We start from the raw sequence: 25,554 nt of genomic DNA on the forward strand, positions 1-25,554 counted from the left end.
GTGATAAAGAGATGAAGGGATTTGGGAAGAAAGGCTGGGAGTCGTAGCACGATGTGGCTGCGTGTGAAATGCAATGAACCTCTGGAATGAGCCTCGGGGTGTTTCCCCGTTTTCAAGCTATTTCACACCAAATCCTGTTGACTTGCTTCACCTGGGAAAAAGCGTACAAATCCACACGAGACATCTGCGTTCATGCGGATTTTTCTCACCGACATAAAGTCTGACAATTACAGCGCAGCTACAGTAGCTGTGTCTGATAGGTTTGAGTCCAGCGCACCGACTCTGCTTACGTAACCATCTGCATACTTTGAATATCTGAAATAGTTTCGCTAAAACTCGTTTACTCAGAGGTATTACTCATGGCCAGACTCCAGCTACGTGGTTAAAAATGATTTCTTTTGCACACAGATAAAGCTGAAACGACAACTACTATCGTGAAACTGCATGATTCTAGAAGAGACAAATACAACTCACATTAAGAGAGATAATAAATACATTTTTTTCTCCTCCAAATAATTGAAAGTAAAACAACATGATGCACCGTTATTGGATATAATGTGTTTGTTTTGCTGTTTTAACTTTGTAGAGTTGAACACCTTTGACACGTGACTGTCATCCCATCAGGTCAGTGTAAAAATTGTCACTTATAACAGCTAATTACACTGTGTTTGTGTGTGAATGTCAGAAAATTATAAATAACAACAATAATAGGCCTGACTGTCAATATCAGTAACCTTCAAAATCTGTGGAACTTGTGTATCTGTGGAATTTCACCAACAGCGGTGAGCAACAAGCATCCACGTGTTGAGCTTTCACTGTACAACTGACAGTTTTCAGCCTTTTACTACAGTTTGTTGTAAATATGCTGTTTTTCACATATACTGTAAATCAGCCTGATGCAGTCATTTAGTGTTGGCAAAAAGTTTTTTCATGTTTGTTTGAAGAGGAATGCCTAGTGGTGTAATGTGATGAAGAGCAAAATGCAAAACTAGTTCAAAAAGCAACGCTGATTATTTTGTTAAATGTTGCCAATTTACCAAACTCTCTCAACCCCTAAACCCATCAGCTGATTAGAAAGCTTTGTTGTCTTTTAATCACCAAAACTACATCATTTATCAGAGCCAGGAAGTTATGTAGAAAATAAATAAATAGGTGAATAAAAAAATTCAGCTCTCAAACTGAACTAGTCGTGGGTGATGTGTGATTCTTTCTGAAAAGGTACCAAATCTAAGCTTCAAATTGAGATATTTCATCAAAATTCCTCATTCTACACATCTCTTTAATATCTCTTTGCTTTCACCATATTCTACAAAAAACAAAAAATTCAGTGCTCGCAACTGAACGTCATGTGACCAAACATTCTGTGACTTTTCAGTGAGTGTTGACGCAGGACAGATAGTAGATAAACATGGAAACAAACTATAAATGTGAGTTGCAAAATATCGATAGCGCTCTATTTAGAGCTAAAATTTGTCTCCAGTATTCTCTAACTCCTGTGTGCATTTGGGGAAAAGCTTTCACATGTTGATTTAAGGTTTTTCAGTAAAATAAACAATTAAAGAAATTCAACTTTTGTTTTTTTTTATGATTTATGGCATTATAAGTATGTTGTACTGCACAGAAGACATTTTTGAGTTCTTTACTATTAGCCATGGTTGTGTTGCTTCCATGAAGGTGCAGAACTTTATACTGGAGTGAAAAATGAGCTCCAAGTGAGTGAAAACGTTCCAGAAACTTAAGGTTTAATCTGTAAACATAAGTGTGGTTAGGCCTTTTAAATGTATTTTGGCACATAATAAGACAGACAAACTGTTAGAGTAGCAGTCGTGTATTGTTTGTGTCTTCTCACATTGTTGTCTAGCTTCTAAGAAAACTGTCATCCAGCCTTTCAGTCTGTTCTAGATCTAGTGTTTGTGTTCATCTTTATATGCAGCTCAGATCCTTCTGTTATTCCTGTGTGGAGTTGAATTATGTAAAAAAGCAGATATAAACAAGTACAAACACTTCACACGCTGCCTAAAATGCAGAATATTCGCTGTCAACACTACCTAGATGTCTACAAGAGCATATTCTATTTCATACTGTGCAGCTTATCTCTGCAGAGCTCAGTTACCTCGGCATAGTTTGCATGCAAGAAATACACCTTGTTTCATTTCATTTCCAGCTAAACTCGCAGTAGCTTCTGTTTCACGTCTGGGATACGAGTCCAGAGGGCTTTTAATAAGCTCATTCCCAAACATAATAAGATGAAATGAAACTGTTTTTCGGTGATGGAAGGCTGGTTTGGCAGCTCAGACCTGGAGAGACTCAGCTCTCCTCCACTGCAACCTCCTTCAGTAACTAATGCAACCTCGCCTGCCACTGCTTCTCACTAATTTCCAATCTGTGCATTCATTTCGGCAGCACTCTCGCTTGGTTTCTAATTTACCCCAAACAATGAAGCCACTAATATGTTCACATATTGGCTGACTTATGACCAGGATAAGATGGTTAACATCTTGTGGTGAACATTATATCGTACGTATCTTTCATCCGTGATGTTGGTGCTGTTGTGATTTTTATTCTTCTGGTCGTAGGACAGAAATCAGAGGATGTGGGTTAATAAAGGTACCTTGTATTGTGAGCTGGGCCTGAGCTTCGATGGTGCTGTTGGAATTTTCCGCCACGCAGGTGTAGATGCCGGCATCCTCCTCCGTGAGGTTGTAAATCTGGATGCTGCCGCCGCCCAGCACTTCCACTCGACCCTCACTGAAGACAGAAACAAAAAATTTGGGGGGAAAGAAGGAAAGAAAATTAGTTAGATCTGACAGATTTTTTTCAGTAAACTGCATTTATTTTGGGCTTTTCTACATGTATAACTGTCTACACCACACGCAGGAGCTCTCGGGCTGCCGACCCAAAAGCAGCATCTGGATAAACATCTAGTAAAATATGTAAAAAAGTCATGACAGCCTATTTCCATGAAGCTCGTCTTCCCCTCCTGCTAAAATCGCTGAGCTGTAATGGATGCAGCCTCTGGAGCTCCACGTTCCCCCACTGACCTCAGTTTGACTCCACATCTCGTCCTTGTTTCTTTTGCTCTGTCACCTCAAACTGACTCCCCTGAATAAATAAAATATGCTAAAAGCAGGGTCAGCCGCCCCGACAAACGAAAGAAAGCAACTTGCAAATTCTTCTAAATGGTCTTGATTTAAAAACTCACTGGTTTTTTAATACAACTAGAGTGAGGCGGGAATAAAACTAATTCCTGTGATCCGTCTTGTAGCTTAATTCAAAGGCTTTAAAGAATAAATGCAGCAGGACAGATGTCATCATGTTTTATTTCGCAGCGCTACAGCTGGAAAGCACGCAGCGGCACCACTGTGGTTGTTTCATCGTCTCAACAAATGTTTTCGTTTTCTTTCATCAGCTGTTAATTAAAAAGGGTTGACAGGCATCTACAGTGCGACAGAGAAGTGTTGCTGCTTCTAGTCATTCAGTACTGACAGGAGCACAATCCAAAGCAAAAATGTTCATTCAAATTTATTTTCTACGCTTTTACCCTTGATAGTTAATGAAAATCTCTTTATTTACATGTCTCGTTTAAAAAAATTACCAAAAATAAACTGTTTGCTCTCAAAAGATTCTGCAAAAACTAAAAACTCACTCATATGCAATCTTCTGCATGACTGAGAAGCCATTAGTGACTCGACTGCGACCGCCAGTCACGTGACAAAAGTTCAGGGATTTTTCAGCTGGACTGCAGGCAGTGTTTACACAAAACCGTTATTAGATAAGCACGGAAACAAATTGAAAATGTAAGAAGCAAAATATCTATCGTATGTAGAGCCAACATTGGTGTCAGTGGAACAGACAAGTGTTGCTGCTTCTGGTCATTTAGTACTGACAGGAGCAAAATCCAAAGCAAAATGTTCATTGCAACTTATTTTCTAAGCTTAAAATTACGCTATTTAATCAAAACCACTTTATTTTACACATTTTGTTTTTTAAAAATGCCAAAAATAAGCTGTCTGCGCTCAAAACATTCTGCAAAAACATAAAAATCTGCGCTCTTCTGCAAAATTGAGAAGCCATTCGACTGTGGACGTGATAAAAATTCAAGGACTATTTGGCTCAACTGCAGACATTGGTTACACAGACCAGTTAGTAGATAAGCATAGAAGCAAATTAAAAATGTAAGAAGCAAAACATCTATACGTTTGTTTCACTGTGACAAACAAGTGTTGCTGTTTCTAGTTGGCACTGACATGAGCAAACTCCAAAGCAACATGTTCATTATCATGACTCTAACAGCCAGTAAACAGATCGAGAACTTTCCTCTTCTCATACAGGCTTCACATACTTTGACTTCAACTTTAATATCATCACAAACATGAATATTTCCCTCTACTAAAACATACATTTACATAATGTAACTCCAAGTGTTGCTTCATAACGCCGCTCGTGCTTTTTCGAGAGCGCAGTCTTAAATATTTATTATTCTAAAATATTTACACCTCATCCTGAAATATAACCACACACGTGTTTGCATGGCCCCTCTTTGAACCAGTGACCCTCCTCCATCTTAAACAGTCCCATCTTTGATTTTCCCCCCAATAGGCCCACAGGGATGCAGTCTGTGGCCGAGCTCAGGCTTGATTCAACAAGCAGTGGAGCATGATGGGAGCAGGACTGAGGCTGAGAGGCAAGAAAACAGCAATCAATAGCTTACAGAGAGAGCTCCGCATTCAGAAAGGGAGAAAAAGAGGCGGCGAGAAAAGGAGGATCAGCGGGTCGGCTGAAGGAGATAAAAAAATCCAAAGAGGGCCACAGCAAGCAAGACGCAAACCGAGGAAAGCGAGATCAGTGCATAATGGTTGCTGCACAGTGGAGGTAGAGAGCGCACCGAGCAAAACAACTCCATGCCGAAGGTTGATTTAGCTTTAAACAAACTGCTGACTAGCTAGATTCCCCACACATGCCCCCTTGTCTCTCTCCCTGACTAGTCCTGGGTTTGGCAGCGCCGGCTTTTTCCAGACCATCTGTCCGTCTGCCGGTGCTGGAGTGGAGCGTTCGAGTGGCACTCGACCTGCTGTCACCAAAATTGCATCACTGTTTCACTTGGACGGTAAGGGTAAGATGGACTATTAACTTTGAAAACAGCCATTCAAAAGTTTCATCGGTTTCAAGTTTTCCAGGCTCACTTTCCTGTAACAGATTAGGACAGAAATATAGTATAATGCCTGCACGAGGAGAGCAGCTTTTAACCTCAGCTACCAGGGCACTCCAAAAGGTTCTCGGCCTCACCTGGAAACAAGAGGTGGAACTCCCATTTTGGGGCGTAACTGTATATTATAAAGCCTCATATCGCTGTCCCAAAAAACTCAAAGTGATAAAAAAAAGAAGAGAAAAGCTTCGATCTGGTTGGCGTTGCTCCAGGACAATGCATCCGTCCACATAAACACAGCTGGCAGAAGCAGCCAAATGTGGCTTTAAACTGCTGAACCTAAGTGACCCGACCTGCACCGTCTGACTTCTGTTTCCCTAACGTGCCATTTTCAAAGTGATGATGGGGTGATGCATGGCGTTGAGGAGTATGTGGAGGGATGATGAAGCTTGAACATCAGTGGATCAAGAGTACTGAAGTTAAAGGAGACTATGTTGTAAAATTATGCAAGAACAATCTGTCTCCTTTTATGTGTGTGTGGCCGAGAACCTTTCCCTCGTAGCTTCTACGAAGTGCTCTACAATGAGTTTGTCATTCCCCCTAACAGACTGTCGCCATGTAAAATGTTGCCCGAAGAGACTTTGGCATGTTGAGGGACTGGAGGTCAAACCGCCAACTTTTCTATTAGTGGACAACCTGCTCCACCACCTGAGCCCCAAAATTATCTTGCTAAGGACGTCGTCTGGTTAAAAAAAAAAAAAAAAAACAAAACCTTTCCCATTCCCAAAAAGGCCAAAGGGGGGTTTTTTATATGCTAGAAGACAGATGAGTAAAATATACAGTCAACACCATGGCTGAGTATTTCCACCTTGGAACAGCAAAACACTGATGACGAGAAAACATCAAAAAGCAGACACAAACATGACAGAAAAGAAAAACGAGACACGACATGACAACACAAAACAAAAGAAAGGAGACAAGGAAGAGACACAAACAAAACGCAACAAACAAGACAGTGAAAAAGAGACATTACACAACACAAAGGAGAGACGAAACAACAAAAATGAGAGACACAAACTAGACAAAATGAATCACAAAATGACAAAAAAGAGACATAACACAACATAAATGAGACACAACAACATAAACAAGACACAAAAAGTGAGACACAAAAGAGCACAAACATTAAATGTGGTAAAAACGAGACGCAGAGGGACATTAAAGAGATATAAAACAACACAAAGGAGACACTAACCAACAAAAACAAGACACAAAAACACACACAAAGGAGACACAAAAGAAAAAGATGATAGTTACGGTCAAGTATTATTGAGGCAACATGATATATATACAGTATATTATTTTAAAGTCTAAACAGGAAACTTAATCCTGCCTTCGAGTCTGTAATCAGGTTACATTTACACTATTTTAAGGTAGGAAGGGTTGTTTTAATGGAAAAACTTCTAAATGCAGATACACAGAGACGAGTTTTACGAGTTAAATCAATGACTGAAGAGGGACTTTAAATATTTAAATGCAATAACAGATTTACTGTTGGGGTTTCATACTAGTTTTTTCCACACTGCGGTACTGTGCCTTTTGCCAATCGCACACAGAAAGCCTGAGCCTGAACATAATGTTCCCCTCTGTACCAAACTGCTGTGCCAGATTATTACCTGGTGGTCACAGTTCACACATGACCAAAATTTATAACCGTACTTCCTGATGAATTAGGAGGGAAATGAATGCACAACTGCGCTCTGCAGTAATGTTGAAAAGTCTGATTGCTTCAAGTTGTCACCAATTTCCAAAGCAGTAAAGTGACAGTAGCACCATAGAAACTCCATAGAAATGACATCAAAGCCGTGGTTACTGGAAGCAGCCATTCATAACAAATCTGAGCAGTGTCAGACCTGTTTTTAAATCCAGGACAAGAGCCGTCTCATGAAGTCAAAAGAACCATGTGGACCCATTCAGACCGACGGTAAACACAAGTTAATCCCAGATCAATACAGTCTAAAAACACAAACTGCACCTGGACACATTCTGACAGGTTATATAATAAAGTAGAAAAAAAAAACACAAGCAAGAAGTAGTTCGATCAGCAGAAAGCCTGACAGAGAATGCTCCGGGTCTTCAAGGTGGGAAAAGGGGGCAAACATAAAGAAAAGCAGGCTGCCTTTTCCCTTTTGGTCTCCAGTGTGTAGACAGCAACACAGAATCAGTGAAAATGCCAAATGTCTTGCTGTACATTGATTACTTCCCGGTGCACATTAGAGGGTATGGCTGGTTCTGCTGGGAGGCTCCACATGTCAAATCCTCACTAAATGAAAAAATTCCTCTGAAAGACGTCCCTGAGTTCACTGTGCCAGGCATTCCTGCAGTTAGTCTCACCAAGACAACTATTCAGACTCTTGGCCTTTTGTGCCGCACGCTCCATAAAAGGCATTGACAGCTTCCTCTTGTATTTGAAAGAGGAACACACAACACATGTCAAACCACCAATTTCTCATTCTGCTCAGAGCAAGTTGGTCTCAGCCTACAGCAGCTAAAGTGCTCTGCCAAACCAGGAATGTGTGACTGTTCAAAAGACCATGAGGGAGGGAGACAAAGTAAATTGGTTTGAGCTGAATGAACTGAAGACACCTGGCAATATTGCAAAAGGGAGCCCTTCTCCACTTGTGGTCATTTAAATGAAGACAAAGTGTCTGCTGTAAAAAAACATATGAAGGATGTGTCGCGCATTAGCTGAAGGTCCTCGGTGGGAAAACGCCGTTAAGTGAGACTCTAATTAAAGCTGTATTATCTGTGTTCACCTACAAAGAGGTGTTAAATTAGCTGCCTCTGCCGTCACTTCTCAACAGCACAAGCACATATACGTATACACAGGTACAATAGGAGCAACGCGGACTCTGCGGGGTAAATAGACGAGGAGGTGCAATGCTGCTAATTGGCCTTGCTGTCTCTATAAGGGTTTGTGTCACATAAAGACAGAAGAAACGCGATCCTGAGCACATCTTCCAGCAAAATGCAGCTGAAATATGTGCTTCTCGACTCGATGACTCTTGAATCAGACAGATATTTATAGCTGTACTTTTGTACCTTTCATCCTTGGGACTATAAGAGGGTTGTTTTTGCTTCTGACATGATGCTCGCCCTCTGACATAATGAACGGATTGATTTGACATGTTTCCTTTGGGTTTCACCTTTGACAGATGTTTCTTCTGATACTTTTTCTGCTTCTATTCCTGTAACTTAAAAAAGCCTTTGTTTCTGACTATGTCAACTCCCATCCTTGGAATTTATCATCCAATAGATTTAAAACTCTGTTCAACTAAGACTGTTGCCTCGCAGCAAGAAGGTCGCCGGTTCGCGTCCCGGTGGGGGCACCGGAATCTTTCTGCGTGGAGTCTCCATGTTCTCCCCGTGCAGCGTGGGTTCTCTCCAGGTTCTCCGGCTTCCTCCCACAAAGTCCAAAAACATGTTGAGGTTAATTAGTGATTCTAAATTGTCCGTACGTGTGAATGTGAGTGTGCTTGGTTGTCTGTCTCTAAGTGTAGCCCTGTGATAGACTGGTGACCTGTCCAGGGTGTCCCCTGCCTTCACCCTGAGTCAGCTGGGATAGACTCCAGCCCCCTGCGACCCTCGTGAGGATTAAGCGGTGTATAGATCATGGATGGATGTTCAACTAAGCATCCAGTAAGCATTTGTAACAGCTTGAATAAATTCAACCAAAATCAACAGTCAAACCTCACAAAGCTTACAAATACATGCAATCTCGCACACATAACCTCCGACTGTGTTGTCTTAACACCACAAAGTAACTGCAGCAGTGGAATAAAACAACTTCAAATAACACAACCTTCAGAAGTTACACTGGGACCGACAGATTCAAACAACTTTCCTAACCAATGATCATAACGTAGTAATCGTAAAGCAAAGGTAGCTCAGTGTGCTGATTACAGCTATTTCTAACTACAAACGTGTGGTGTTTGCAGCAAAGTACGCTCATCTTCATCAGCCACCCAGCTAGAGGAATGTTGTTGTTGTCTTCTCATAAACACCAGCCTGAAGCCATTAGCTGCCACAGAAGTCTCCGTCATGGTGGCCCCCACAATGGTCTCAGCCACACAAACACAGAAAAACCATCTCATGCATCCACAACAATCAAACACAACAAAACTGAAATGACTCATTCAACAATTTGGATTTGAACAATAAACCTCCAGTGGTTCTTTGTGTTTGCAAACACGGACCTGCCAACATGTGGGCTTCATGTCTGCATGAGCACCTTGGTCACGCTGGCAGTCTTACGAGGTCAAACCTAGTACCATTTTCTTATCATTTTCAACACAGCACGAGTCTAAACCAGACCTAGTCACATTACCAGATAAGTACGCACAAGCAACAGTACGCATTTTTCCATATTGCCACACCAATAATTATCTGAAATAACATGTAGAGCTTAAAAGTCACCGCTTGTGTGCCAAGCTATGATAACACAAATGAAAATGTCTGTAGCAAAACACTACCTTTACATTAACAGCTTAGCTTAACAATATTCCCCAATAATGAATGTAATCCAGGTTTTCCTCCCCACAAAACATTATCAAGAGCTGAAGTTTAGTTTGTTGCTTCCAGCTGTTTGTAGGAGTCTTTCCTCTAAGTTTATTACATATCCAATAGCGCATATGTGCATGTGGAACAACATCGCCAGTAACTTCATTAAATACCTAAAATTATAAATGATCCCATGGAGTAGGGATCATTCTGGGCCTGGAAAGGTCCTCACTCTGTTTACTATTCTTCACATCACGTCTGTCACACACTATTTGCAGCTCAGTGTGTTGCTTCCAGCTGTTGGTAGGAGTCTTTCCACTGAGTTTATCAAATAACTGCAGCATCAGACAGCAGCAGAAACCATATGAGCATCTCCAAAGCAAGACAGTTGCACACACTGATGCAACGAACAACAGCTATTCGTTATTTGGACAGTTTGATAAGCGACTATTAGTTTAGATTTAGTCATTTGTTTGTTGAGGCATTACACATCACTGTCCAGTCTCACATGAATGACAAATATCTTGCATATGTCCCTCACTGTGGAGGATATTTCATAATAAAGCCGCAGAAAATTAACGGAAAAGTGACTTGACACCACTTTAACGGACTGATGAAGCTTGCAGTGTGTCATATCCGTCTGACAAGGGCTCTCGTGAAGCACCTGTCAAAAAAAAACGTGTAGCTTTTGACTCTTCTCTCTTTAAAAGCATCTCTCCACTTTGAAAACATTGCAAAGAACAAGCACACATTTCTCCTTCAGCTCATCTCTAATGTGCGACTGCCCCGGGAAAGGTGTCGGAGAATGTCCTGTCAGCGTGCAGAGGCCTCCGACACGAGCTCGTCGCCTGTTCTGCCATTCAGCTTTGGAAGGCAGCAGCAGCAGCTTCAGAGAAGGACTCGCGAAGGGGGTGGAGCACATTTGGTATGTGTGAGCGGTGACTCAGCCTTCCGTAACAAAGACTGGTGGCAAGGTCAGCACACCTGGGTGAGGGGGAAGCTGCGGCTCCCCGAGGAACAGTGGGTTTGCGCGAGCGTGTTGATGGAGGCACCGCAGTCCGCTGTCACAAAGCAATCAGAGGCGCCGTGACAGTGGTTGGGCATGGGTCACGGCGTCTGCAGTGCAAGGAGGAAGCAGGTGGAATCACAACTGTCACAACAAAAAAGGGGGATTCATTATTAATGGATAGAGTGGAAGCTTCTAAACTTTTCTTAGTTTGACCGCTTTTTTTTTTTTCATCCGGAATAAATTTCTTTTTCGCTCCCTACTTTCCCCCCGACTCTCTCTCTCCAAGCCTGCATGGCGACACACCGTGAATGCCAACGATTATGCTGTTGGAGGTGTTGTGGTTCAAAGTGAACGCCAATTGAACTTCCCCCATTTTGACCAGAACCTAATCATAACAGTTCCATGAATTTGAAACATGTTCAAGGTGTGAAGGAAGGAGCGGAGTTTCATTTTACAGACAAGGAAAGCGGACGGCGGATTGGAACGATTTGTCTTGCTTCCAAAACACTTTTTTTTTTCCTCCTTTACTTAAAACCTGCTCTGATATGAGAAAAAAAAAAACAAATGGGAGAGACAAAGGAGAGGAGAGCGAAGAAATAAATGCATAACTAAACAAACAGAAATGAATGTGAGAGATTGATGAGAAACGAATTAATGAGAAAAGCAAGAGTGCAGGACTTTTACATAAAAATGAATGGTTACATTGGATAGAATGGAGCTAGGTTCAAATGAACTAGAAAAGAGGACATCACATCATATTTAATGTGACTGCAAATCTGTCTAACTCGTATAAATAATGGGTAAATAAAGGTCTTTAAGGTAGTAAAAGGTGTTAAAATCCATACAAAGTGTAAGAAACTGGGCATCTTGTATAAGTTCATTGATTATATGGTTAAAGCAGGAGTGCGAGACTTTAACATATAAATGAATTTCTGCTACATCCAAGTCCGGACATTGCTGAATAAGCCGATCAATAGCAGGTAAATCTCTCTGTATTGTGTGTAAACCACTTGAACTTCCCCATTTTGACCAATCATAACAGTTCTACGAATCTGAAACATGTTCAAGGTGTGAAGGAACGAGTGGCGTTTTATTTTACAGACAAGGAAGCGGATTGGAACAATCTGTCCTGCTTCCAAAACACTTCCTTTTGTGTGTGTGAGAGACAAAGAAAGAGGAGAAAAGATCAGCCGAAGAAATAAATGAATAAATAACCGAATACAAATTAACGCGAGAGATTAATTAGAAACAACCTGGTTCCAAAAGCACAAGCTGGAGCTGCTCAGGTGACTCAGCCATAAAAACATTTTTGTTTTCCTCTGGCTCATAATGGAAAGCTGCAGAGCCCTCAAGACAAAAACAAGTCTTGCATACCTGACTTTATTTGCTTTGTTTCCTCTTCCAGCATCCACGAGACTAACCCCATCGTTTGATTAGTGCATATTACAGTGCAGTCTGCAGCCCGTAACTCGCGTAATATACTTTTAGATGGCTCTGGTGGGCCCTCTGGAGAGCCTGAAGCCACAAGAAACCCTGCCAGCCTCATGCTGCGTCACCTCTACAGAGCTACAGCACCGCACTGGGTTATAAAGCCTGTAAATAGGACACATACGGACATAGTGTCTGGTGAGGAGGCACAGTAAAGCTTTGCATGTGAGTTATTTTATGCTGTGACAGACAATAAGCAGGCTGTCTGCGTCTAAAGCCCCGTATACTCGGTTCTATTTCAAATAACGTTGCTGCGAAGATTCGGAGGCAAATTACAGCATGTGCATGAGCAGATTCTTTTTTAGAAATTATGCAACTGACTGAAAGAAGAATAGATGCTGTGACAAGAGAACGTTGTCGGAGTAGAGTCGGCGACATTGTTATGTGCTAGAAATGTACTAGAGACATCCCATGAAAGAGACTTCCCATGTTCCACTCCCAGAATACCTGTGTTGCTTGTCTTGTTTTCTCAGCCGCACATGCCAACCAAACCACTCCATTACCTTAACCCACTCTGCTGCTGCCATCTATCATTTTACCAGCATCGAAGAAATCTGAGTTGGTAAGTCAGATTCTAACCATGTGAGCCTCCTGTGCATCTGAAGGAACGTGCTGCACTGGATGCCTGCGGTACACGCCAAGCTCTCTCAATGAGGGGAACACGTGGAGCAGAACTGCTGAATTTTCCATTAGATAAAAGGCATACAGAATCTTGAACAGTATTTTTTATATGTTCAACTGTAAAATGTGCTGCTATCCAATACACCTCAGCCATAGCTGCTGTGTTAACACTGTGAGAGAGGCAGTCATTTAAATATCCATCCATCCATCCATCCATCCATCCATCCATCCACCGCTTAATCTTCACTAGGGTCACGGGGGGCTCATTTAAATATATGTTTAATAACGTATTATTGAGGTTGAAGTTAGCAGTGATGCTGCACCGCAATACATGTTGAAGCAAGAGTGAAGGACCTTTACATATAAATGAATGTCCAGAGAGTTCACATAATGCTAATGGTAACTAGCATGAAGCTAAATTTAAATCAAGTGGGATAGATTTGCAGCCACATTAAATTCACTATTTAATGCGACTGCAAATCTTCTTAAATAGTGCAAAAATGACAAATTGAGTGACAACAGTTAAAGTTTCTGTTTAAGGTATGCCAGTTTGTGTCTTTCAGGTAGTAAAACACGACAAAGCATACTGATAAAGCTTATATATGTGTGTATATACAGTATATACATATGTAAAAATGAATGACATGGTTGAACTTGGAGTTCACACAGTGCTAATGGTCGCATGTGGCTAACATGGAGGTAAGCTGAAATAAACTTGACTATAATAAAGCACATCAAATTACTAATCGATGTGACGGCATATCTTTCTAAATAGTGCAAATAATGGCAATTTTAGTGACAACAGTTAAAGTTTCTGTCCATGGGATGCTACCTGAAATGATTCAGAGCATTTTGGAATTTGGGTATTAGAGGAATAAAATAGCAAAGGGTGTTCAATCCATACAAACTTGAAGAAATCTGATGTAATCTAACTGATCACATGATTAAAGCTTGATTGCAGGACTTTAACACATGAATAAATGTCTATTATAACACATGGGTTTACACGATGCTAATGGCTACATGTGGCTAACATGGATGGATTTTGTGACTTCAAATCTTCTACAACAATACGGCCAATTTGAGCGACGACAGTTCGAGGTTTTGTCCATTGGATGTAAAATGTGTCTAAATCCACACAAACTATGAGAAACTGAGCATCTTGTATAGTTCCAGTGCTTCCATGGCTAAAGCTGGAGCGCAGGACTTCTACATATGAATGAATGTAGTTCCAGCCAACTGGTGTGCCAGCGGCGATGCAGTTTCATGTTTACTAGCAATGATTGGTTTGCCAGAACTTGAAGCATCCAAGAAGAGTTTCTCAGGCTCCAGATTTTAAAAAAAGAAGCTCTGCATTCAGAGAGGATTCTCTTGTTTATTGTCTGCCGGTTTCTCACTGCTCATCTTTTCTCTCTTCACTCTCCTCACACCCAAACCAGTCGAAGCAGATGGCTGCCCGCCTTGAGTCTGATTCTGCTGAAGTTCACTCCTGTTCAAAGAGAGTTTTTATCTTCTGCTGCTGCCAAGTGCTTGTTCAAAGGCGCTCAGCGGGTTTGTATCTATAATATGATATTGTAAGGTCTTGACCTCACCATATGAGGCGCCCTGAGATGACTTATATTGTGAAATGGGACGATATAAATAAAACAGAATTAAACTGAACCTCGCTAATAGCATGAAGAAAGGTGCAATGAAAATCTATAAGCCATTAACATTAACAGGTTGTATCTCTTTTCAGCCTCTGCAGCTGAAAGGTTCGTCTGCACTGCCCATACTTTTATTGCACTGGCCATTTTCTGTGCTGTTTGAAAACAACACATAAAGAGCAGAACGGTCACAAACCCATAAAGTTTAAACATAAACTGAGAATCTCAAAAAAAAAATCGATGACGGCGGTTTGATGGTGTGGGTGTTAACAATGCCACTGCACTTAGAAGGGTGGGAAGAACAAAGCAGGTTAAAAATTTTGAGTGTCGCTTCATGACTTCACTCAAAACAACAGACAATTATGGATGATTGCATCTGAAGGACTGTTAGCTTAGATGGAAATTTAAATGGCAGGGGCATTTGCTCGGTAATGCTGTCTTTTCAAGAGCAGTAGAATCAATTCTTCTGCGTGTGCATCTTCAAACCATTATTAAAGTGCTAGTGGTTTGGATTCCACATCATTACGAGTCGCCCCGCTGCAAAGTATCTGTTGTGCACTGGCAATTTTGCAATAACACATATCAATACTGTTATATGCACACATGGTATACAAGCGCCCGGCCACAACTTTAAAATCACTCAGAGGTGAAATGAATGACATTGATCCTCTCGCTACAATGCAATGTTCTGCTGGGAAACCTCCGGTCCTGGCATTCATGGGGAGGTTATTTTGACCTGTACAACCCACCTAAACATTGCTGCAGGCCAAACACAGCACTGACTTCCGCGCCACGCTGCGAAAACTGCTCTGGAACAGCTTCAGGAACATGACAAAGAGCCCAAGACTCAGACTCCAAACTACCCAGAAAACAGACTGAGCATCCGTGGGAAGAGCCACAACAAGCCTGATCCATGGAGGCCCCACCCCACGGATAACAGGACCTACAGGGTCTCCAGATGCCACCAGAGGTCGTGTCCATGACCCGAGCTCAGACATGTGTTGGTGGTACGAGTGGAACCTATACAATGTTAGGTAAGTGGTTCCAACGTTGTGCCTGATCAGTGTAAAAAATAAAGGGCATCAAATGGAAATCAAAGACTTTTTAAACATCTGTTGTCACATAGAAATGTTAAAAAAAGCCATGAAAACGAATGTCAGCTGTTCTACTTAGATGTAGGAATGCTGTCCCTGTTTATCCCAGTTAAATTCAAGGTCTGAGATCAGCAAACCTCATTAAAATCTTTATCCTTTAGTGGCTAAACCTCCACAATGCTTGCCAATACAGAAGTGTCCGCCTCCTCTGATGGGGTTTTCTGTTATTTTGTTGTTTTTCTAAACTATGCATGACCTTCATAAGGAGTTTTATTTGCTAAACGGGGCAATGCCAGATTCTTGGCAACTTAGACTTCATATCTAGTAATACTTTTGTTGAATATCAGCTTTATCTCTCATCTTTTACAGATTATTTTGCTGCATCGGAAAATGTGAGAACGCATAAAAACACACACTGATGGTTGAATAACACATGATATCGCTATTTGTATTATTCCATTCATCATTCATTTATCAGTTTACTGTCCATATATGTTGAATAATATACTTTCAAGTACACAAATATTACATTTTTGCATGTCTGTCAGGCTTGCTGTGGACTGGCAGCTGAACACGGTCGCTATTTTCGCTATCATTAGTACCACATTATCAAAGATTTATAAAGAATTCCACTGAAACGTACAAGGCACTGCTTTGAAATTGTTCGCCTTTATCTGTAAGAACTTTATCAAAGAGGATCAAATGTTTACTTTGCCTAGATATGTCAAAAAAAGTGTACAATATCCACTTGTGTACTTATTTATTTACACATTCTTAACATTTTCACTGCATCTTTCGCTGCTGCTAGAGCGTACACTAGAGGAATATTAGCTAGGAAGAGAAAAACAATTTTAATTGCTTGCTGTTTGTATTTAAACCTACTGGTAGATTTTGGAAAAAGGTAAAGACCAGTATGACTTTGATGTAAGCGCTTTGAACATTTGTGGCCTCTTACTTTTAACAGTGCTGCTCTGCGGCGGGGACAACAAGCCGTTTTTCATTTTCTTCATGTCACTCTGGTCTTCAATAAATTGACGTGGACGGCAGTGTTGCTCTGCATGTATACGTTTGTGTGTGCGCGTTCATATTTATTGCCTTTTGTCACCTAGGAACAGTCGAGTGAACGAGGCGGGATGCGTGTCTGCGTGCTCGACATATGCACGAGAGGTTGCCACTGCTGTCCGATCGCAAACAAATTTCCCACACCAAACTCCTCTCTTCATACACAAGTAAACGCAATATATACACAATCATATTTAAATGAATGCGAGGAGACAAGGAGGAGAGGAGACGGATGACTTGGAGGCTTTGGGAGAGGGTTGATTTACATGCTCTGTCAATTCCCCGTTGCTGGCCGACATGCATAATTCATCCGTTTTATTGACTGCTGGGGAATTCTATTAGGTGATAGAGTGATACTCCCAAGAACAAAAGATGACTGTCCTTTTCATGAGTGTCATCAGGACCAGTATGAATGAGGAATCCAAAGGCCTGTGTCCCGGCGCATAAAGGCACCTGGGGACGATATCGATGACAAGCAGGGCATTTGCTAAGAATGCATTTTTAAACGTGTTGACTGAACAGCTTCAAGTGTTATATATTCTGTCGTGGCCTTGCTGAGATTAATCACAATAAATGGCCAGCTCGGTGTCCTTGGCGATAGACTTGCTCTGAGCCTAAACGACTCCGAGGCAAAGGATCAGGACGCTGGTGAATGACTAAACAGCATGTTACAGCAGAATAAGTCAGAAGAAGAGTGTAATGGGTACCGCCATATCGATCTTTCATTCATGACACGCTGTGTAGATACTTGAGTTGAATAGTTTCCACACAAAGAATCCCCTACTTTTGGTAGCTAACAGGGATTGGAAAGCAAAAAATTATGCTTAGAAAAAAAAAAAAAATCAGAATTAATCATTTATGTTTACTGCAGAGCAAAATGTTGGTATGACAGAAAAAAATGAAGAGTTGTAAACAATATAAACAAAGTACATTACTGGCTATGACTGGTCATGAGACTGGAAATGTTGGCACAAATACCACTGAATTTACACAATTTCCAATAGTCCATACCAAATTTGACACCAAAAACCCCAAATCAATCAAATGAATGCACTTCAAAGCAAAGTCTCATTTAATACAAACTTGCTTCCCCCCTTTTATATTAAATATTTAGACAGACGGAACAGTATTGACAGTAGTCTGCTAACATTATAAGCTGTAACCAGTTTAACTTCTGAGCTGTGATTCTGAACGAGCTAACGTTAGGCTTTGTGAACGTTGCATGTGGAGCGTTGCTACAACACAAACACCAACAGTGATGTTTCAGGACGTCAACACTGTGACAACATGTTATTAACATAAAGTAATAACTAAAAATCCCTCAGCTTGAAATATATTCATTGTTGATTAATCTGATGATTGTTTTCTCAATTGATTAATTAATTAGTTGTTTGGTCTATAAAATGTCAGAAAATGGTGAAAAATGTTTATCAGTGTTTCCCAAAGGCCAAGATGACGTCCTCAGAAGTCTTGTTTTGTCCACAACTCAAAGATTTTCAGTTTTAAGTCAATCAGGGTGAAAAGAATTTTAAAAAAATATTCAAATTTAAGAAGCTGTAATCAGAGACTTCTGACTGTTTTTATCAGTTGCCAGTTAATATAATAGTTGATAAACTGTTGAAGCACTAATCCAGATGTTCGTCTTTGAGCTGCATTAAGTCTGAGGCGTCTCCTCAGTTTGTCTTACATGCTCTGTAACAGCAGTCCTGGATTTTTGTTGTCCATAACATCTTCCTGACCCACACGACCTGGTGTGGTGTTCATCCAGAAGTGCAGCTGACCTGTTGCTGCTGCAGCAGCACCTGCCTCCCGTATTCTGCAGGTTGTTGTTCAGTATCTTCAGGATCAACAGCTTCCACGGTTCCTACAGCACTTTTGGTGTTGTCATGTTTTCAGAATTTCAGCATCGACCAAAGTATCAGTTTTCATATCAAACATCCCAAGTCTCTTCTAGATCACATTAGTTCCCCTAATTTGACAGCATGACCATCCCAGCAGAGACAAACACTGTATAGAAGGATGCAAGAACACTAAACTGAACTAGAACAGATACACACAGAACACAGAGAAATCAACTTATCAACAACTGAGACAACCACCTGTTCTTCATTTCCATTTCAGGTCTTTGCTCTGTCCCCATCTGTCAACACTGACATCAAAGACTTCTACGGCAGCTGATAAGACCTACATGGAAATACGGACGAGTGATATGAGCGAAACGGCAACGTCTGTCTTCTGACAGGTTATGAATAACATACTAATGAGACTCTTCAAAAGAACTTAAGACAGAAATCCTTTATATGGCACAATGTGAAAAGACTTTTGAAGGACTCTACTGTGTCTTTAAAAGGATCCTTTTAAAAAAGTTAAAAGTACTTCTGGTGAGTCAGTCAGTCAGTGGAATGACTGGCAAAGAATTACGGGGGGGAATTAGACATCCAAGAATAAGGAATTGTCTCAAAAAAAACTACTTTCATGTTGCACTCGCAGTGATTCACCTGCATTATCTGCTGGTCTGCTGTTGTGAATTCAGACTCACAGAGCGGCGGAAAGAAAACAAGAGACGAGCTGAAGCATCGGCGACAGAAGCTCGACGTGATAATCCCGGCCGTCAGTGAGTCACCCTGCCTTCAATGGGCAGCTCTGACACGTCTTCATCAACTTTCATCTCGTGTCTACGGCTTCAGCGATGCCACTTTCAAGGCCGTGTTTGTACTGTGCACCAACGACCAATTAGGCGCTCTTTGCAGATTCCCCCTTTCCGTCTCCCTTAGTCTGTACGCCATTTTTTCAAAAAAAAAAAAATTGACAGCAGTTCTTCTGTCTCTCATGTAATGCCTGAGAGGGACGGGACACTTTCAAGGAGAAAAAGAAGATTCCACGGCTATTCTTTCTAATTGTCAATGTCGTATTAAAATCAAAGGAGCGGTCTCGGTTAATGTATTCGCTGCACAATCCCATTTCTCCGCTGAAGGCTGGAGCACCGGGGTCCTCTTCCCTGGTTGTTCACTGTGCTTGCTAATTACTAATGGAAACGCCCTTGAGGGGGCCGGGTTTGCACGCTGGATATTGTTTTGTAATTAATACAAGGTAGATTAATAAGTACCTTTTTAGCCAGCTCCCTCAGGAGGTCAGAACACTCACAACCAATTCCGCAGGCATTAAAGACTGGAGATGTGGAGCTGTGCTTGGAGCTGGAGGTTGGAAGGTCTAATGATATTCCAGCTCACACCACAGCGGAGCCTTGTGGTTACCAGTGTTACGACCTTACATTTAATTTCGCTGAAGGTGGAAGTCCCACTCCGAGCTGCATTTAGATGAATGAGCCCCAATCTTGGCGATTTTCTGTTGACCCCTGCGAGTTCCAAAGTTATTATTCTACAAGCCTGGCACACAGGGGTTAGGTAAACAAACTGCTTTCTTAATTGGTGAGAATCAAACTTCCTGTGTCCGATGCAATTCTCTCCGAGGGATTTGAGCTGCACTGGCTGAGCTAATGAGAGCCAGAGGAGCGAGAGCACAGGCGCTGTGACACTCTGTCTTGGCTCTTAATTTGTGAACTTCCCCTCTGCTGGCAACCCTACAGCCCGGCCTCCCAGATGAAGTGGCTCCGTTGGCACGTCCAGGTCTCCCCCCGGGGCTTTCTGGGTAGCAGTGGCAGAATAGCATTTACACCTTGGGGAGCAGGCGCCAGTACTAACAGTTTAGCTTCTGGAGGCCAGAGGCGCAGGGTACAAAGGGGTGATACATTAGTCTCTGCCGCTTTTCAAAAGATAGGAATGCGTGAGACTCGAGAGAAACTCAGCAGTTTACGGCTTTGGAGCAACTACCGCTAATGATTGGCAGCTATTGGGTTTGAATGGTGATAAGTGCAGCAGGTTCTGCACTAGTAAGAGTCGACAGATGCCCCAGGAACCCTGTAGCAGGTTAAGTTGCTTTTAAATTTTTGTGTAAATTGAGTGGAGTAGAAAAAGAATCAAGTGCTACAGCCGAGGCTCATACCTTTCTTCTAGCAGCTTGTCTCCAAACATCCAACGAATGTGTGGAGGAGGAAAACCCTCGACGACGCAGGGCAGCAGAACGCTGGCACCCATCACTTTGGCCACAGGTGCAGGTGACACCAGGAACTCCAGCTTCCTGTCCTCCCCAGTTTCTTAGATGGGAGAAAAAAATAGAAGGTCAGGGTTAAGGTAGTCTCGCTCTGCTGGCCCATTCTGTACAACACAATGGTCTGGCTGCACCACACTATTATTCTGCAATAAGGGAAAATAGTCTTGCAGTGAACAGACTGCAGCCGAGGTTAAAGTTGGGGTGGTCTTCTTTGTAATGGGTGTAAACCATCTCTAAAACTCAAACAGGCCCTTAGTACTGAAGATCTGAAGTTCACTTTTCGGTTCCTGAAGATGCTCCACCTCCCATCAAACAGGCTTCATCAGTTCTGACCAGTGATCAGTCCCAGATATACATCATCACCTCAAAATCATATCGCTACCGGCTCATTAACAACCCAAGACTCTCGTGCCTTGAGGTGTGAACAGGTGCGAAACTGCAAGATCAGCGACAACTCAAGGTGTTAATGGTCGTGAAACTTTTAGGGGAATTATCTCAAAACTGCATTCTAAGTACCTGATAAGCTGTGTCATACACTTCCTCCTCTGGTTGAAGATGAGCCATTAGACATGCAATCTGGGGTGATCATATGTATCTAGGACTCCCCATCAGCCACTCAGAAGTAAAGAAGTCTCTTGGATGTGTAGTGAAACAACTTCAAGAACCAAAAACAGAAGTCCAGTTGCCTTTTCTGTTCATGAAGTCATGCATGAGTTGGTGTCTGAGTACATTTCTATTCTACCTCAAGGCCTCCTACATCCTCAGAACACAGCCGCTTTTAACTGCTCCTCCATCAAGGATAGTCGCTAAGGGGAGTTTTTTGCATTAACAGCTCCAAAGCTTTGGAACAGCCTTCCTCTTTCAATTAAATTTTCCTCCTCCATTGATATTTTCAAGGAAAACCTCCAGATGTATGTTTCAAATGGCTTTTGGCTGCTCGTGACGGTCTTAATGTTTCATATTTATTTGTGTTTTAGAAACTGATCTTGGAAGTTGCCATTCTCTTTGCCTGTTTCAGTCTTGTTTGCTATTTTATTTTGTTCTACTAATTGATTTTAATTAAGTTTGACCCTGTCTTGATGTTTGCACAAAACATTTGTTGTCTGACAACATGTACAGCATGATTTTTAAATGTGCCAAATAGATAAACTTGATCTGATTCCACAGAAGCTTTTTGGATTACATTGACCTGGGCAACTGAGAATCTACACAGACATAGTTCAAAAGAAGTCAGGTCAGATGGGCAGCCATTCATGACACCTAAACCAAATGCATTTTGACAAAATAATGCTCACGCTGTTATCTCAGAAAGCTAAACTGCTCCATATGATTCCAGCTGCATTTTCCAGCATCCAGCATATGCAGAGGATTTTAGCAAAGATCCATCTTAAATCACTGTGTTTAGCTTAGATCATCTCCGTGAAGTTCAAACCAGGATTTTAATTAAAAGAAATCTCTGAAACTCTCTTGCAGTGTCTCTCTCTGGAAATACCCAGATTACGCTGATCCCAAGCTGATTTGTTGCGAAACAAATAACTATAAAATGTCGCTTCAACATCTGGTATCATCCAAAGTAAATTTCTCTTAATTTCCTCACACAGCTTTATGAGTTTTCCTTCTTTGTGTGTCCAACTTTTTTTTTTTTTTTTTCACATCACATCTTTAGAGGAGGCAAACAGAGATGAAGCCCCCCACTGGGGTCTTGTTGCAGTCTGATTTACGGCCTCTAATATCTTCTCTGTGCTGGCAGGAGCCTGGTGCTTAACAACTCAGTAAATAAAACTTGTAGAGACGAGACAAGACCCTGCCACAAAGGAATTCGGACTCCTTTTGAGATGCAGCTGAGTTACTGTAGCGTCGCTGATAACCCCAACGGGAATCTGACCACTCCTTTCAGCATTCAACCATTTCTCACCACAGCGAGGCAGGTCTCTTCATGCTAAAGGTAATGAGCAACCCGGAGAGAACACAGTGTACCTCGGTAATTAAACGATGCACTGGACTATATTAATTTCGATTTACGCCACAAGAGGATCTACATAAGTGTGAAAGCTCTAATCAAGGGTGTGGAAACGTTTGATTAACAGGTGACAACTGCTGACAAGCAGGGTAAATGATTCGGTATTGAAATCATCTCACTAAGCATCGTCTTTTGTGACTGAAATTACAACTATCACTGCTTCTAATGAGCAGTAATTCATCCTTTGTCTGCCCTATCTTCATTTCCTCAAATTACCTGGCAGTGTCTGGAGCTGGGCCTCGTCGCTGGCCTTGGAAGAGCCCACGTTTTCCACCAGGCAGCGATAAAGGCCAGCGTCGGCCTCCGAGGCGTTGGTGATAACCAGAGCTCCGCTGGGCAGCTGGACCAGTCTGGGGCTCAGCTCGAGAGGCTGACGGTCTTTCTCCCACCGGGTGAAGGGCACCAGATCTGAGTTCACCTCGCACGCCATCACCTGGTTGTCCCCGAGACGCACAGTGGCCGCCGAAGGCTGGCTGGCAAACCTGGGCATTCCTGGAAGACAAAGACGAGACAAAGATGTAAAATACCCATAGCAGAATAATCTGTAAATATTTCAGGGGTGGAAAAAAATGGGTCTGAAAGGTTTGATAAAAAAAAAAAAAATCAGGGAAATTACACCATATAGAGCTAGAAGGTTTAAAAACAGAAAAGATTGTTGGATTTTCAACTTTCCAAAGTGCACTGAACTAATCTAGTCATGTACAGATCTGTTGGGAAAATGAACCAAATCCAAGTTTAATCACTTTGATGTCTCATTTAAACATTTGCCAAAAATAAAGCCTCTGCAATAACCAAATTCTGTAAAAAACTAAAACCTCGACGCAACCAAAAAAACTATCAGCAGCACTTCATGGTATAAATATTCAGCGACTATTCGGTTGAACTGCAGGCTGTGTCTTCAGAGAGCAGACCGGAGAAAAAGATGAAAACAAATTTCCAATATAAATATTTAAATCTCTATATCATACAGAGTCACTCTTTTTATTGCCAGTATTTCCTGGGGGAGCTTGGAAAACTGTCAGACATGCTGATTCCAGGTATTTTTTTTTTACCATTTCCAAAAAATCAATAACCAAAGAAATTCTCCTTCTTCTTCCTCTTTTTAATTATTTATGGCATTATAAACGTGGCGTACTGCACAGAGGACGTCTCTGAGCTCTCTCTCCTTATAGTCATGGCTGTTTAGTTTCCATAGATGTGCAGGACTTTATATTACAGGGAAAAATGAGCCCACAGTGAGTAAAAATGTGACAACAAACACCCAGAAACTGCATGGAGTTCAGTCGAATTTAAAAATTATAGCCTTTGAAAAATCCATCTACTTCAGACTGCAGGGAAGTTTTAAATTCACTCAATTTGACTTCCAACTATATTTTCAATACATTTGGAAATAAATCACACTTTTACTGAAGCAGACTGGAAAAGGAAATACAAACAGAACGATTCCAGGATTCCAAACAGCAACTGGGAGCATCTGCTTTACACTTTGACAAAATATATAATTTGGTCTAATCTTGCAGCTTATCGGACGTAACATCTTGTGATCCATATTCAGGACGTTTTCTCAGATGCCAGCTCTCCCCCGACCTCCTGCGCACACGAACCCTTTAAACAAACACACAACCTCCCAAACGCACACACTCGTCGCGTAGCACAATCACTTATCCTCGATGGTGGATGTTAATTTGCCACGCTGAGCAGGAGACACACAGCACTAATTAAAAAAGGCTGGATCCACGGGCTGTTTATGCTGCTGTACCCCGACTTTCATCTCGACGCAAAATAATTATTTCCTGCGTTTGAAGCCATTGATCTGAAACCAACACTCGCGGGCCGCTTTCGAAACAATCGCACACAATGACTTCAATTAATAAGAACTTACAATGTGTAAACTGCAAATGGTATTCTTGGGTTTATTAGTGATGCAGAGGAGGGGAAGAGTTGTTTTTTAAAAGTAAGCAGGCCACTCCATCGACAATAAAAAAAGAATATCATGCTGTGTCATTACCATGGAGGGCCTCTTGAGTTTTGGGCCGACTCTGGGTGTCTCCTTGGTAATGTGAGTGTGAGAGAGAAGCGACCGGATAAAAAAAAAAAAAAAAAACGTGTGACTGAGGATGAAAGAAGGAGGTTGTTTATGAATGCAAGTTTGTCCGCCGCGGCTGTGCTTTCCACGCAGGAAGCGATGCCGAAGACCTGCTGAGTGATGATTCGGCGTCTGCCCCCTCTCACCCACAGACATCTCTTCAAATCCCCTGCCAAGAGTGGCTCCGGGGTAAATCACACTTAAAGATAAGGCCCCAACAGCTACAGACTCCTCGTCCTGGCCCGGGCCGACGTGCACGGCTTCCCTGAGTAGATCTCGGCACAATAGTTCAGCTAATATGGGCTTAGCTGATGCCAGGGCTGATATTTTTGTATCAGAGCTGCCAATCATCTTGCGTATAATCGCGGCAGCAAGAATCAGCTGAATTATTTAGATTAGAGTCACTGAAGCTCAAACACTTATTCATGATTAGCGGCTGTAGCGAAGGGTGATAAATCAGTTTTACTGGAAGATTTCATTTATCAATAATTGCGGGTTCTTTGCCCAAAAACAGTCAAAAGACAGGCTTTCACCTAAACTCCAGACACAAATCCTTTATCCCGTGGAGCGGTGGCACTTTCAAAAGATGAGGTTGGAGACAACGACCTCGAGTTAATGCATCCGAGGTCTAATACCGCACCTAGAGACTCTGAGCAAAGGCTTAAGACTTCACACTTTGGCCCAAAGAGGACACGGGAGAGTCACCTGCAGA

At 41.8% G+C, this 25,554-nt stretch overlaps 1 protein-coding gene across 1 annotated transcript in view; it reads right to left on the bottom strand.

Moving 5' to 3' along the window:
• neo1a (neogenin 1a) overlaps nt 1-23,298 on the bottom strand; it is a gene marked incomplete at its 5' end in the record, with an annotated part of 101,244 nt that extends 77,946 nt beyond the window's left edge. The window contains 3 exons of the mRNA XM_008299405.1: nt 2,612-2,748; nt 20,629-20,779; nt 22,973-23,298. Coding sequence (XP_008297627.1) covers nt 2,612-2,748; nt 20,629-20,779; nt 22,973-23,298 — 614 coding nt within the window. The remainder of the gene's footprint in view (nt 1-2,611; nt 2,749-20,628; nt 20,780-22,972) is intronic.
• Between the last annotated feature and the right edge of the window lie 2,256 nt (nt 23,299-25,554).

Source organism: Stegastes partitus, unplaced genomic scaffold (genome assembly GCF_000690725.1).
Source record: "Stegastes partitus isolate 25-593 unplaced genomic scaffold, Stegastes_partitus-1.0.2 Scaffold1412, whole genome shotgun sequence".
NCBI classification, from domain to species: domain Eukaryota; kingdom Metazoa; phylum Chordata; class Actinopteri; family Pomacentridae; genus Stegastes; species Stegastes partitus.